Source organism: Lynx canadensis, chromosome A1 (assembly GCF_007474595.2).
Source record: "Lynx canadensis isolate LIC74 chromosome A1, mLynCan4.pri.v2, whole genome shotgun sequence".
NCBI classification, from domain to species: domain Eukaryota; kingdom Metazoa; phylum Chordata; class Mammalia; order Carnivora; family Felidae; genus Lynx; species Lynx canadensis.
Window position 1 is genome coordinate 144,772,915 of NC_044303.2, and position 16,548 is coordinate 144,789,462.

The following is a 16,548-nucleotide window of genomic DNA, read 5'->3' on the forward strand; positions in this document are numbered from 1 at the left end:
AAAGGGCTACAGTTGGACAGTTTCCCTTAGGATGAGTCTATATATGGCAAGCACTATAATTGGTTAATAGAGGCGAATTCTAGAAATTAATTAGTGCAAGTGTTTTGAGCTTTTCTGCCTCCTTTACATCCTCTGGTGAAATGCCAGTGAAAAATGCTGATAAAAATGATATCTAGAATTTGGTATTGTAAATCTCTTTAGTAGTCATCTGTCTATACCTGAAAAAATTCCTGTGCTACCAACCCAAATTAAGGCCTTGGGCAATTAGCTGTATAATACCTGTAGGGTTTTTTTTTTTTTTTTAATGTTTGTTTATTTTTGAGAGACGCAGAGAGAGACAGAGCTTGAGCAGGGGAGGAGCAGAGAGAGAGAGAGGGAGACGGAGACACAGGATCTAAAACAGGCTCCAGGCTTTAAGCTGTCAGCACAGAGCCCGACATGGGACTTGAACCCGAGAACCGGGAAATCATGACCTGAGCTGAAGTCGGACGCTTAACCGACTGAGCCACCCAGGCCCCCTATAAATACCGGTAGTTTTAAGATCGACATATTGATTGGTTTAAATTTTTTTTTTCTTTCAACGTTTTATTTATTTTGGGACAGAGAGAGACAGAGCATGAACGGGGGCAGGGGCAGAGAAGAGAGGGAGACACAGAATCGGAAACAGGCTCCAGCCTCGAGCCATCAGCCCAGAGCCCGATGCGGGGCTCGAACTCACGGACCGCGGAGATCGTGACCTGGCTGAAGTCGGACGTTTACCGACTGCGCCACCCAGGCGCCCCTGATTGGTTTTAAATGTCAGCAATATAAAAACACACAAAGAGACAGGTAAATGAATATTTAATGAGAAAGCCATAGTAGTTATCTCATTTAGGTTGTTCTTGTTTTTCCTTATTTATACACAGAAACAGTCGTTGTACATGCTAAAAATTCACTGTTCTGCAATATCATGGTTCAGGTTTAAGACCAAAAGGCCTGCTTTCCATTTGTGATACTTAATTGGTAACATATTTAAGTATCATAAAAGCCATCTTTTACTTAGGCATTCCCCATTTCTGGAACTAAATTATAGCTGTTAGTAAAAGCCCTTTGGGTACCAATAAGTGAAATTGCTTTTTTAATTTTCTAGGGGGACCTCAGAGAGAGTAATGATAATTACTGGACCAAACATGGGTGGAAAGAGCTCCTACATAAAACAAGTTGCATTGATTACTATCATGGCTCAGATTGGCTCCTATGTTCCTGCAGAGGAAAGCAACAATTGGAATGTGGATGGCATTTTCCACGCAGGGGGGTAAAAACATTAGTTCTATTTGCATGTATTCTGAAAATAAGTCAGGCCCACATTGTCACATGAATTTTTCTGGTACATATTTAGATGAATTAGATTTGCTCTAAAATATTTAGAGCTTAGGAGCTTAAAGAGAGCATTTCATCATGAATATTTAATACCAGAGGAGACCAAGGAGAGCATTTTGTCCACTAGTTTTCAAGTTATTTTTGGTTACTAAGTTCTTACTTTAAAGAAAATCTTATATAAAAGATGACTATTAAACAGATAAAAGCAGATCTGCTCTGCCTGAGTCAGAGTGGAAGGCTTACAGGACTTGACTGGATGGGCTCTGCAGAGCACAGTCTGAAACCAGCCCACCCTCCTCATTTTATAGGTGGGAACTGACATGGAGAAGGGCACTGCCCAAGATTATATATGTATGTATGTATGTATGTATGTATTTTTTAATGCTAAGAACATTACCCGTAACTAAGTCTTACCCTTCATTATAAACCCTAAATTGCATGTCATATTAGGAATAGAAGTGAAATACTCCTGGTCTCACTAATAGGAAAATCATAGTTCAATCTATTTATCAGATTTATCAGTTCCTTATCAGTATAGAAGTATCTTATACTTCTAAGAGCGTGAACATTTTTGGAAAAATAACTATCAGTCCATATGTATGTAGTCAGATATGTGTATAGTGTCTGATTGGTTGTGCAGCTGCATATTTCTATAACACTTGACTTTGGAATCACATCAGAAATATCACATACGAGGCGCCTGAGTAGCTCAGTTGGTTGAGCATCTGTACTCTTGATTTTGGCTCAGGTCATGATCCCAGAGTTGTGAGATTGAGCACCCACGTCAGTTTCTGTGCTAAGTGTGGGAGCCTGCTTGGGATTCTCTCTCTTTATCCCTCTGCCCCTACTCCACCTGTGCGTGTATTTTCTCTCTTGCTCTCTCTCTAAAATAAAATGAGAAAAAAAAAATACATGCTGGTATTGATGCATTTGAGTAGACATTAAAATACTTTATCTTAGGGACGCCTGGGTGGCTCAGTCGGTTGAACATCTGACTTCGGCTCAGGTCATGATCTCACGGTCTGTGAGTTCAAGCCCCGCGTCGGGCTCTGTGCTGACAGCTCAGAGCCTGGAGCCTGCTTCAGATTCTGTGTGTGTCTCTCTCTCTGCCCCTCCCCTGCTCATGCTCCGTCTCTCTCTCAAAAGTAAATAAACATTAAAAAAAACTTTAATAAAAAAAATACTTTATCTTAGAGCTTGGTTTTTAACCTGAGAGTGAGCAGACACACCTAAATTCTGTTTGATACCATATCACCAAACAGATGTTATTTTGATCTTTATATATTTGTAGATAAATTCAGTATAAGAAATTTAAGGACTCTTTCTTTACTTTTTAAATTGTAATTAGTTTTCTATCTTGTAAAAATAAATATACTAGGTATTTTATTTTGGTTGCCTTAGTAGGGAGAGTGACAGAAATTTAACCAAGGGAAAAAAGATTAAAAGGAGAAGAGGGAAAGAGAGAAAGACTTCTTGGGCAAAGTAAGATGGTTTGACTGGAAGAGAATCTTGTTAGTGAGCAGAATATCAGTTATGGATATTTTTAGATATATGTATTTTAGATATAAGTAATAGAAAAAAATAAGAGTTTACTTTTCTCATACAATAAGAATGCTTGAGGTGCACTGTTGTTTCCGCTGTTGTGGTTCTGCAATATTTTTGGCCTTTCCCTCATAGCTGCTAGATAGTTGCTGTGACTCCAGGCATCACATTCATGTTCGCATGTGGGAACAGGAAGAGAGAATGCCACAGGCTCCCCGGCCTCTCCACCCGCACCCCCCCCCGCCTTCTTTTTTCAGGAAATCAGTGCCTTTTCAGAAGCCTCCCAGAAGGCTTCCACATATATTTCACTAACCAGAATTGTGTCTCATGGCCATAATTGCAAGGGAAACAGTAAGAATTTGGTTTTGTCCAGCTTTTCTCATGAAGTTAGGCACATATTTAGGAATGGATTCAGAGATAATCAGAAAATAGTTTTTGCCTATAAGAAATGAATTCAGTGATAATAATAAAAAGTTAAACTTTATAATAGTAACATATTTAAAATACCAGAAATAACATTCTTACCAATGTATAGTGACTGTTTTATGCCCCTTATATTAAATGCTTTATATAAAGTACATTCAGGGATAGCAAGTATAAGCCTTCTGAAAAAGGATAAACCACACTAATTTCAAGAAATTTAGGTATTTATTCATTTTAATTTATTCTTTTATCCAGCGTATATTAGCATCTAATATATAACAAACAATGGGACTGCCAAACAACCATATTTTCTCTTCTAGTGAAACTTACCTGGTGGAGATGATCAATATTAACCAAAAAAATTACATAAAAAATGTGAAATTGCAGCAGTGACAAACATATAAAGTCTGTGTACAAGATGCTCTGACAGTCTGCGAGCAGGGTATGAGCTAGACAGGGAAGGCTTCCCTTAGCAAGCAACTCTTGAGGCCTATCTGAAGGTGAGTGACTCTCTAGGGGAACATTATTCTAGATGAAGTTGAAGAATAGGTAAGGGCAAGTGACACAGAGTGTAGAGGGTTGGGACTTTTTCCTCAGCCATGAGAAACCATTGAAGAGTTCTAAGCAAGGCTTGGCATGATCACATCTACATTGGCTATAATGCAAGAAACGTTTGGAGAAAGGACACAGTAGTAACCTTATCAATAGACTCCTGCAGTGGTCTCGGTGAGAGGTATCAGTACTTTGGATGAGGTTTGTAATGTCAGTTTGAGTGGAAAGGAGTCTCATTTGAAAGGTGTTTAGGAAATAAATCAACAGGGGTTGGTGATAGAAGGGATATGCAGCTGAGATGAATGGAGTGTCAAAGATGACAGTGGTTTATGCATCTTGTTTGGACAGTGCTGGCATTTACTGGAAGAGTGTGATTTTCTTTTTGCCATAGATCCTGACTTTTATTTTTATACATAGTAAGGAGAAATACTCTGAGACATTCTAGGGGAGTTGTCATATAGGCAGTTGGATATAGAGTCCAGAGGACAAGATGAAAAGTAATGATATAAATTGGCTGTGAGACATCTCTGTATAAGTGGTAAGTGAAGACCTGGTTGTGGCTGAGATCATGTTAGCAGAGAGTATAGTGGAGAAAATAAGGTCCTAAGACTGAGCCTTAGGACTACCAACGTGTCATAGGTGAGTAACATGATAAGCTAGAGAAACCAACAAAGGACAAGTAGCCAGAAAGGGAGGTCAAAACCAGGATGTTACAGTGTCAGGGAAAGACTCCTCCAAGGAGAAAGGCAGTGCCAACAGCACAGAGAGGTCAGGTGAAAGGAAGCCTGAAAAGTCAACTTCGATCTTAACAAGGTGGCTGTCACTATTGACCTTAGCAGGAGCTGTTTCGGTGGAATGGTGGGACCATACTCCGGTTAAAGAGGGTTAAAGAGTGATTGAGAGGTCAAGAAATAGAGTGTTAGTACAGGTGTCACCAGGGCAGCTTGGCCAGGGGGAGACGGTGAGAGATCCAGTGAGGGACTTGTTTTGTTTTTGAATGGTAGACTTGAACATGTTCCAGAGGGATATGTTATATCCATAAATTTCTGATTTAAAAAATGCCTTGATTACCTTGGGAAATATTAGAACAAGTTAGTAATGATACTTCTAACAAAAAATCATTAGTCACTTTGTAGAACGAAAATTGAAAAATAGAGAATCAAGCAGCAAGTCTGTCTTTCCACCCAGTTGAGAGAAAGTTTCTCATGATGGAAGTGTTCCAGGTAATAAGCAAAGAAGGAACGACAGAATTAGTGTGTCACCCTTTTTTTGCAACCCCTCCAGGGTGGAGTTTTTCCAGAGAAGTGAATGGAAGGGCAGAGGGAGTTTAAGAGTTGGCCAATGTATGTTGGGAATGGTGGACCATGGAACTTTAAGAAGAGGGCTGACAGCACCAGGGAAGGCACGTGGTAGGTGGGCTAGAGTCCTGAGAGGTTTCAACAACAGTCGTGGTGGAGGTGCTGTGGGAGCTGGAATGGGCAGCTTTTGAGATGAAACAGTTCATGTCTCTGATGAAGTCCAGGATGTGAGTCTGGTGATGGATGGCTGAGATAGAGTAGAGGAGGAGATGGGCAAAGAGGAGGTCTAGGATTGAGCTGGATGGTGTTGGCTGGTTTAGCCCCGTGGACCTGAAGGGCTACTGGAAGCAATGGTGGGGCTCTTGGTGGAGACAAGATACACGCCAAGTATTAACAGCTTTGATGAATGAAGGGGAGTGATTTGAAACTGAATAGCTGCAGCGTGGACAAAAGGAGGATGTTACGGGTCTGGTGGTATAACCTCAAAGGAGCTGTTTTTATTACATGAAGGTAGAGCCTGGAAGGAAGAGCGGTGAGCCTGAGAATCTTTGTGGTATCAGGTGAGGCAAGGAAGCGAATAGCTGGTTCTCCTGAGAGGGCTGCAGGGGAGGGACTGGAGAGGAAAAAGGAGGGAGTGCACTTGTGGAGAAGACAGCGAGGACACAAGGGATCTGGCTGGTTATTTGGCAGCTATTCCGAAGTACCTAGTGTTCAGGTTTAGGAGGTGAGTGAGGCAGAGAGTTGGATAAAACGTGAGAAGTGTATAGCCATATGGACTTGATGTTGTTGCCAAAAACCACAGAGGAGGACACACAGTGTTCTGACTGATCAAAATAAGGAAAGTAGAAGAATGGGGTCTGGAGACTAGTCTGACCCAGCTTGGGCAGTGGTGGATCCACAAGCTGTAGGTGCTACACACTGCAGCCTAAATGGGTCAGCCGACTGTAGCCCTGAAACGAGACACACACTGTCCTCTGGACTCAGAAGCTCATCAATCAAACAGGAAAGAAATAGATAAAAACATGTGCGAGGGTCTGATTGCAGTGTCCCCGCCAGATATTACTGAGTGCCCTCTTAGCCAGTCATGCATCTTTTAATGCTTTAGGCCTAATCTTGGCACCCATTGCTTACTACAAATTATTGCAGAAACTGGCTCCCTGCTCTCTGAGTCTTCCTTTTTTCCTTCTCCAGTCAGTTTTCAAGCCCCTGTGAGGTCCTTTCAGAACACAGCTATGATCAACTCATTCTGGTGCTAAAGTACAAGTCTCTGAGCAAATCAGTCAAGAACGACCAGATGAACCCCAATCTTTTCAGTCTTGTTTTCTGTTTCTTTCCCTCACCTACCTATGTGTCAACCCAACTCTTCTTTCTGAATTCTAGGAAGCTATTATGTACTTTCCCATTTGTCTTTTTCAGTTTATACTATATCCTGGACCAGATATACCTCTCTTGCTATTTTTCTTGTTAAGATTCCACCTCCTTCACGAAGTCTTCCTGGAGCCCCATAGCCACAGTTAATGTTTCTCATCTCTATACTGTGTGTTTTGCCTTTTTTAAAAAAATGTGTATTTATTTGTGTGTGTGTGTGAGAGAGAGAGAGAGAGGGAGGGAGGGAGGGAGGTAGAGCGAGCACGCAAGTGGGGGAGAAGCAGAGAGAGAAGGAGACACAGAATCTGAAGCAGGCTCTAAGCTCTGAGCTGTTAGCGCAGAGCCCGATGTGGGGCTCAAACTCACAAATGGTGAGATCATGACCTGAGCCAAAGTTGGACATTTAACCGACTGAGCCACCCAGGTGCCCCTGTTTTGCCTTTTTTTTTTTAGCCAATAATAATATTCCCATTTATTTATTTATTAATCTACAAAAAGAATTGCTACATTGTATGGTAGTTCTTATTTTGGTTTTTTTAAATATGAAATTTATTGTCAAATTGGTTTCCATACAACACCCAGTGCTTATCCCAACAGGTGACCTCCTCAATGCCCATCACCCACTTTCCCCTCCCTCCCACCCATCAACCCTCAGTTTGTTCTCAGTTTTTAAGAGTCTCTTATGGTTTGCCTCTCTCCCTCTCTTTTTTTTTTCCTTCCCCTCCCCCATGGTCTTCTGTTAAGTTTCTCAGGATCCATGTAAGAGTGAAAACATACGGTATTTGTCTTTCTCTGTATGACTTATTTCACTTAGCATAACACTCTCCAGTTCCATCCACGTTTCTACAAAAGGCCAGATTTCATTCTTTCTCATTGTCAAGTAGTATTCCATTGTGTATATAAACCACAATTTCTTTATCCATTCATCAGTTGATGGACATTTAGGCTCTTTCCGTAATTTGGCTATTGTTGAGAGTGCTGCTATAAATATTGGGGTACAAGTGTTTTGCCTTTTTTAAAAAGTTCTTACCACTTTTTGTTTTAGAGTTATTGGTGTAAACCTCTGCCTCTCCTGTTGCGTAGTCCATTCCCAGAAGATGATTTTCATGTTTTGTACATTTCCCTTCCCCCTCCCCAAACCTGGAACTCTGCTTTGTACATATATAACAGACACTCAACAACAGGGCTATTCAATGAACTAATCTTTAAGTCAAGATCAGGCCAATAGAAGCTAATCCCATGGGCAGTGGGGAGTTGTTGAAGACTTACGAGTAGGAAGATGATGTGATCAGAGTTACTTACAGTTGAGGTTTCAGGAAGATTAATTTGGCCACACTTTGAAAGATGGATTATACAAAGGGATGATGTAATGCAGTTATTCTTGGGGAGATCCTGAGCATCTTAATTAGACTGACAGAAATGGAAGTGGACAAGGGACAGAGGAGAGATGTTACAGGGTTAGAACTGACAGGCTTTGGTAACTACAGTGGATGAAGAGTGATAGATAAAGAACTAGAGACAAGGAGGCATCAAACCTCGGTGACCAAGAGAAGTGAATGGTGGGGTTTGTCAGTGACCCTAAGAAATTCAGGAAGGGGGTCTGTTTTCAGAAGTGATCTTAACTTGTAACATGCAGCACAACTAGGAGGCTGCGTGATAAGATCGCCATTAAATTTCCATGTCTTAAGCAGAAACTATAGACTGTTAGGAGACACCGGCTCAATAACAAGATCAAAACTCCAGTGTACTAAACACGCATTTTTCTTAAAACCTTACAGTGTACTTGAGTTTTATGCTAAGCCTTAGGGATACAAAGCCGAATGAGACCACGTTACCTGCCCTCAAGAAACTCACGTGTGATAAGGACAATCCATGGAGGCACAAGGCATTCCATTGCTGTAAGATCATGCAGTGCTTGAGAGGTGTTTGTATATGTGTATTTATTTGCTTGTTCGTTCATTAATATTTATCCTGCCATCTTCCAGAAAGTAGTTAAGTCAGTTTACAGAAGATTCCAAATAGCGTGAGTAAAAATGAGGGTAAGGGCTTAAGATGGAGCCAGAAATGAAGCTTACAATATTTATCACATAATGACCAACACTGCTGTGGGGAAGCTATAGATTTGTCTCAAAGGTTTCCATGAAGGTAAACTTGTTCAGTTAAAATAGTTCATAGTACCTAGAAAAACAAATGAATTACTTAAGAAAACAGCTTTAAAAAACCTGTTTATTTTGTTAGACAACAATTTTTAGTGAAAAGACCAGCTAGCGGCTGACCTAGAAGGTACTCACGTGGACCGTGAGCTTTTTCCTCCATGCTGCTGCCATGATAGCATGCCTTTATCTTGTGAGCCAGGAGCAGCCTTGAGGAGCTGGACTGGTTACTAGTCACTGCATAAGGGAGAAACTAAGCTGTAAACCTTGCGAACACCAAAGTCATTGTTTCAGTATAGTGGTTTTCATTCTGAATTAACTTCCTTAAACACACCCATTTTTTTCAGCTACTTGGGAATACATTTTACCATTACCTGGTACTGGTGGGCCCATCCAGAGGTAGTATTACATGAAAGAAAGAATATTCTTGTTACAATAACAAAAAGAGCTGGTTACAAAACCTGGCATTCTGTTTGATTCCACTTTTGTAGGAGAAATTATATGTAAATATATGCAGAGAAAACCATCTAAATAGAAGGCTATATTCCAAAATATCATGAGGGAGATGGGATTGTGGTGAATGTTCTTTTCTTCTGCTTATTAATATTTTTAAAATTCTAAAATAACCGTAAGAAAGATACAACCTCAGATTAAAGGCAGTATCAGTCAAAATAAGATGTTTTATAGGAGTCTTGTGAAATGCTTATATGGTCACTGTCTGAGAACACTTTTTTCCAGGGCAAATTTCTCTTCCCTACTCAGTAGCATGGCATTTGGACTTCTAAGCCTGAACATTCCCAGGTACTTCAGCATATCAGAGCTTACTTTTCCAAAAGGTTTCTAACCCAGCCTGTATGTAACCTTATTTCTTCCTCCTTTAGTGATGATTTTCTTGTCTGGATCAATATAGAAGATTGGTGTCTTTAATTTTCATAACACACATATTATCATTTGCACACGGAACATCTAGAAACAGTGAGTTTTAACCCTTAATGTACATTGGACTTTTTTTCAATGGAGCTTTAAAAAATACTGATACTTGGACCCTAAACTCAGTAGTTCTAAGTTGGACTGGGGTCTGGAAGTTGACACTTGTAAGTGTCCAGACAACTTTGGAGCGCAGCCGAGAAGCATTTCCACTGCCCTTGGTGGAGAGCTCAGTTGTTTAATTATAAAAATAATAGATCCTATTATGAAAACAATTGAACAGTATGATAGGGTATAAACTAACTTTTACCTTCTCCCCAGGTCAACAACTATTGATGATTCTTTGTATAATTTTCCACCAATTTACAGGTATACATAAATCTTCTCTTATATAAATGGTATTATATTAAACATTATGCTATGCAGCTTGCTTTAATTTCCTAATATGTGGAGGACATATTTCTCTATCACTTCATGCCTATTACTCTCACATGTTTTTTTTAATGTTTTATTTATTTTTTGAGAAAGAGAGAGAGAGAAAGGGAGGGGAGGGGCAGAGAGGGAGACACAGAATCCGAAGCAGGCTCCAGGCTCTGAGCTGTCAGCACAGAGCCTGATGGTGGGCTTGAACCCACGAACTATGAGATCATGACCTGAGCTGAAGACAGACACTTAACCGACTGAGCCACTCAGGTACCCCTCGCATGTTTATTTTTTTTAATGTTTGTTTATTTATTTTAAGAGACAAAGAGCACACACAAATGGGAGAGGCAGAGAGAGAACAGGCTGCACGCTGTTAGCACAGAGCCCTATGTGGCACTCAAACTCACAAACTGTGAGATCATTACCTGAGCCAAAATTAGGAGTTGGACACTCAACCTACTGAGCCACCCAGGTGCCCCAGTCTCGCATGTTTTAATGGCTGCACTGGATCTGCTGTGCAGAGATTCCTTGTTTCTTTAACCTCAGAGACCTCCATCTGGGATGCACTGCTTTAATGTAAGGACCCTGTTCCCTGTCTTTTCTTCTGTTCTTATTCCCTTTCCTGTTATAATTGAAAGGAGTCTGCATGGACCACATTCATTTATATCCTAGATCCTTACTAGAATATGGTCTAATATTATGCTGTTACAGTTTTCATTCATTTATTGTGAAATAATTCAGACATAGGACAGTCCCATAGGTAAATACCACCCTAGTAAAGTAATAGAACATTTTGCCAATACTATTGAACCCGTAATCCTCCCTGATTCTTTTCCCCTCCACCCCATCTAGAGGAACTGCCCTTTTGTCTTTTTTTTTAATGTTTATTTAATTTGAGAGAAAAAGGAGCACATGCTTTTTTAATGTTTATTTAATTTGAGAGAAAAAGAGCGGGGGAGGGGCAGAGAGGTTCAAACCTTGAACCTGAGCCAAAATCAAGAGTTGGGCCCTTAACCAACTGAGTCACCCACGTGCCCTGGAACTACCTTTCTTGACTAGTTTTCATCCCATGCATTTCTCTATATTTTTACTCCCTGGGTATGTTTTTTGAGGAACACTTTCTACGTATCACACCACACTGTGTATTCTTTTGCACTTGGCTTCCCCCCTCCCATGTTATATTTATGAAATTCACCCATATGGATATGTATAATTCTAGTTTACTCATTTTTCTATAATTATGGTATTCTATTGTATGCATCTACCACAGTTTATCCATTTTCCTTGATTGGTATTTAACATGATTCAAATTTGTTGCAAATGCAAACAATACCGATACTTGTCTTACATGTGTTTTCTGGTGCGTATGAACGAGTTTTCTGAATTGAGGCTATCATTTAGGAGTGGGACTGTGGAGTGTAAGGAATGTGCATCTTTCTTGTTCTTCAAGGGGGCTGGAGCAGTTTAGAATCCTGCTGGCTGTGGGTAAAAGTTTGTACTCGTGCTTTAAAATTAAAGTAGACATACCCATTTGATGATGTTTCTATATAGTCTCCAGAATTGCTCATAAGGAAATTTTCATTTTTATTTACTGGCCTTTACATGGAGTGCCATCTGATAAGTCATTTTTTGTTCATGCTAGGCAATTGTTTTCCCTCCATGTGCATGCTGTGCCTGTTTACAGAAAGACTTGAAGCGATTTATTGGCCTTCTCTGACAAACTGCCAGGCCTCCTGTCATCAGCCAATGGCTGCTTCCTCTTTAATTCCTTTTTGTCTTGCCTGCCAAGAAAGCAAGAGCTAAATTCAAGGCTCAGGTGCAGAAACAAATTTGGTTTAATTTTCCCCCTTCTCTTCTTGCATGGGAGTATTTCTCTAACATGGTTCTTATAACAGCTGCATGAGAACCATAGAGATGCTTGTTTATGATTAATGTTTAAAACTTTCTAAGCCCTGTATCAGAGACCTATTAAATTGGAATTGCAAGGATGAGACCGCAAAATTAGCATTTTCAAAGCTCATGCACAAATATGCTGTCTCAAACGTGAGGATGTACTGTATGGCTTAAAATCTTAGTTTCATATTCATTGTAATTCTTCCACCATAAATACGTTGTTATTGTAAATCACTTCAAATTTTTTTTGTACTCAATGTAAGAAATATTGGAAGTCTAGCAGAGTGAGAAATATGCATAAAATTTGTCTCCAAATTTTATCTTTAAATTGGTTATTTTCATATTAATGATTGAACATTTACAGCACTGGGTTTAAATTCATTAACTGCATAAATACTCATCGAGTGCCTACTATGTGCTGTGCACTGTGCCATGAGAAGAATAAATAAATTTTTGAAAAGCTGCAAACAGACAGGATGCTTTAGGAATATTTTTTCTGAAAGTTGTAAGAACATTACTTTTAAAAAGTCAAATTTTGGGCTCTTTCCATAATTTGGCTATTGTTGAAAGTGCTGCTATAAACATTGGGGTACAAGTGCCCCTATGCATCAGCACTCCTGTATCCCTTGGGTAAATTCCTAGCAGTGCTGTTGCTGGGTCATAGGGTAGGTCTGTTTTTAATTTTTTGAGGAACCTCTCCACACTGTTTTCCAGTGCGGCTGCACCAGTTTGCATTCCCACCAACAGTGCAAGTGGGTTCCTGTTTCTCCACATCCTCTCCAGCATCTATGTCTCCTGATTTGTTCATCAACTGATGAATGGATAAAGAAATTGTGGTTTATATACATAATGGAATACCACGTGGCAATGAGAAAGAATGAAGTATAGCCTTTTGTAGCAATATGGATGGAACTGGAGAGTGTTATGCTAAGTGAAATAAGTCATACAGAGAAAGACAGATATTGTATGTTTTCACTCTTATGTGTATCCTGAGAAACTTAACAGAAGACCATGGGGGAGGGGAAGGAAAAAAAAAGTTAGAGAGGGAGGGAGGCAAACCATAAGAGACTCTTAAAAACTGAGAATAAACTGAGGGTTGATGGGGAGTGGGAGGGAGGGGTGGGTGGGTGATGGGCATTGAGGAGGGCACCTGTTGGGATGAGCACAGGGTTTTATGGAAACCAATTTGACAATAAATTTCATATTAAAAAAAAAAAATGCGGGGCGCCTGGGTGGCTCAGTCGGTTAAGCGTCCGACTTCGGCTCAGGTCATGATCTCGCGGTCCGTGAGTTCGAGCCCCGCGTCAGGCTCTGGGCTGATGGCTCAGAGCCTGGAGCCTGCTTCCGATTCTGTGTCTTCCTCTCTCTCTGCCCCTCCCCCATTCATGCTCTGTCTCTCTCTGTCCCAAAAATAAATAAATGTTAAAAAAAAAAATTAAAAAAAAGTGGAATTTTGGCAAACATATACACTTGGCTCTAATTAGTATTTATGTATTAGTGTTTGTATATATATTTATCAGTGAAATATTTCTAGACACTTATTTCTAAGGATCATTAACATCTTTGAGTGCATCCCTGGAATAAGATCTCTTGTTTGTTATCCTGATAAATGTAGGCTTAAACCTTATTCACCTTTTTAGACTCAGTAATTAAGTTTTAGAAAAGCAATGAATTATTAAGTCTGGCTTGAAAAAAAAAGCAAAACACTTGGCTTCTCTTAGCATAATTTATTGCCATTTATGTCACTTAAATGTTGGTAGAAAGGGATATTTACATTAAGTGGTCCTTGGTTAATAAGTTGCATGCCATGCTACCCATGTAAACCCTCTTATGGTCCCTCAGTTCAGGAATGCTGTGTACTCACCAGTGTGTTTATTTTGAGAGAGAATTAAAGTGTAATAGGCGTTTGAATGCTTAACTTATTTCAGGTATTTGCATTTGTGAGGATGATAACTGATTTGTTTGTCCAGTCGAGTTTAAGTCCACGAATATTGATTGAGCACCTACTGTGGAGTACTTGTACTCTATTAAATATGTATATAATGTATATGTATATTTAATAGATATTTAACATGTATATATATCCTAATATGTGTGTGTGTGTGTGTGTGTGTGTGTGTGTGTCTGTCTGTCTGTCTGTCTGTCCTCCTTAGAAAGAAACCCCTTGAATCAGTGCATGTCTTCTAGTTGGTAGTAAATACTAGCACTAAAAATCACACAATAAATGATATTTTACTAAATGAGTAGGCTGTTATGAATTCTATTGGCATCAAAAGTGTTGCCTGTGAGTATCTCTGTGGTTTATTTAGTTCCCGCAGCTGTGTTTGGCAAACAGGAGATGCCTCACTTCATCTTTTTGCTAGGAAGTGGTTGTATGAATTTAATACTTCAGAGTCACCTGAGGATTTGGTTTGGTTTGAAATCCATATCCCAGGCAGTTCTCCTGAAGGCAGATCTCCTGGAGATAGTGCTGTAATTTTGGTATGATGAGGGGGCTCTTAGACAGAGTCTGTCCATACTTAAGAACCTCTGCAAGTGACTCTAAAACATATCCAGATTTAGGAGCCATTGTTCAGTTTACAGAAGGGACAGCAGAATCCGAGAGATGGTGATTTGCCTGAGTTCTTAATGTGTATTTAATTATAAGGGGGCATCCTTTGGTTGTGTCAGGTTCCCCTTTATTAATCTTATTAATTAATCTGATTAATCTTACCATGATGACTGATGAATCTTACCTTTCTTTTTATGGCCTTAATCATTTGTGGCTTTCACAGATATGGTTACAGTTGGGAAATAACATTTTCTCTGTTAATTACTTTCCTCTGAAATTCTTGGGACTTTCCCAAGGAGTGGACTTGAAGATGTGTTAGAGAGTAATTTGTCCAGTCAGCACTTCCTGGGGTCTCTTTGATAGGAAAATGCCTGTGCCCTTCCTAAGTGGCCTGCATGTGTTTGTAGATGTTTTCAGTGAATGTGGTTTCCTGAGAACCAACACAAGTTTGGCATTTTCCTGGATTGCCATCTCGATTCTCAGCAGTGTTTCCATTGAAATCGAAAGATTGCTGCAGTGTTCTTTGTTTGGTTATATTTGCAGTTCAGTGTTACAACTTGTATAAATTAATTTTAAATACTATAATGTGAACTGATTGCAACTGTTAGTAGAAACAATTATATTAAACTTTCTTCTTGTCTTTTATGATAATTTCATTGTTGCTAATAAAGTGATTGCTAAAAGAAAGCTGGTTTTTTAACCTGGTAATTACCATCTTTTTGCCTTGTCTCAACATAATCATACAGTAAAGTATTTATCATTATCATTTGTGATTTTTAAAAGTAAAATTTGTTTTCTAATTGCACTGTAAAGCTTGTTTGTGTGCAAAATAAAATATAGAAAAGCTCAAAAAAGAAATTTAAATCACCTATAATTCTACTGCGTGGAAATCATTGTTGTTTAGGTATATGGCTTTCCAGACTCTTAAAATGAATCCATGTAGTGCTAAAGCATTTGTGATTTCATTCCATTTCTGGGTTAATGTTTATGTTTAATTAAATGTAACACAGATCTGCTACTTCATATTTTTATGACTTTTAAGAACTACGCAATATCTACATCTTATAATAATTGGTATCTTTTGTAGCTTTTTCCTTGGACTGTATTTTTTTTTTATTCTACTTCTTATACTGCCCTTTTCAAAAGTGAGAATACTTTGTTATTTAGATTATTTCCCTTTTATAAATTTGCAAAATATAGAAAAAATAAAAGCTTAGACATGTAGACAGTACAGAATTCTGTTAACTCTTTAGCAAAGTGAAGTAAAGAGGAACATCTTCAATTTCAAAAGAAGGCAAATAAGCTAACGTAAAAGTCCTCCTCTGTAGAGCACTTAGAAGACAAGTAACCCCTTACATGAGGAAGCTGGAATAGGCAAACTCATAGGGACAAAAGGTAGAATAGAGATTACCACAGGCCTCATGGGAAGGAGAGCATAGGGAGTTTGTTTTTTAATGAGTATAGAATTTCTGTTTTGGGGTATTGAAAAGGATCTGGTAATGGATAGTGGTGATGGCTGCACAACATTCGAATGTGCTTAATGCCACTGACTTGTATACCTGAAAAATGTCAACTGGTTGTGTGTGTGCGTGTGTGTGTGTGTGCGCACGCGCGTGCGCGCGTGCATATAACCACAATCTTGAAAGCACTCAAATGTGTCAGAAAGTCCTAATGCAATAGTAATTGTTGCCTCTATGTAATAATTTTGATATTTAAGCTCTAGTACTGATCATTCAATATGAAAAATTCTTTTTCTTTGTTTATTGCAGTACTTCTCCCTTTTGCTAGCATTTTCCTTGTGTAAGACCCAGAAATTGTGATTTGAGGGGACAGAGGTCCAGCCCATTAGCTACCATTGAAAAACATCTAGAATGTTATCTCAAAATATCAAGATCTCATAAAAACAAATTCTTGTTCAAATTTTCATGTAAGTGTTCTTTATTTTAGAAACTGATACAAAAAAGTATTAATTTCTTTTCTCCATTAATGCTTTATTAAGCTTTGTTGACCTATATAAGGGTAATAGGCGAGGAGGGAGTAGGGGATTAGAAAGATTAGT

General features: G+C 39.1%; 1 protein-coding gene across 2 annotated transcripts in view; it reads left to right on the forward strand.

The window, feature by feature from the left end:
- Positions 1–16,548, forward strand: part of MSH3 (mutS homolog 3) — a 188,592-nt gene that overhangs the window by 147,735 nt on the left and 24,309 nt on the right. Inside the window, exon 20 of one of the 2 annotated variants that reach the window (XM_030323803.1) lies at positions 1,130–1,287. The exons of the other annotated variant lie outside the window; for it this stretch is intronic. Coding sequence (XP_030179663.1) covers positions 1,130–1,287 — 158 coding nt within the window. The remainder of the gene's footprint in view (positions 1–1,129; positions 1,288–16,548) is intronic. 2 annotated transcript variants of the gene reach the window in all.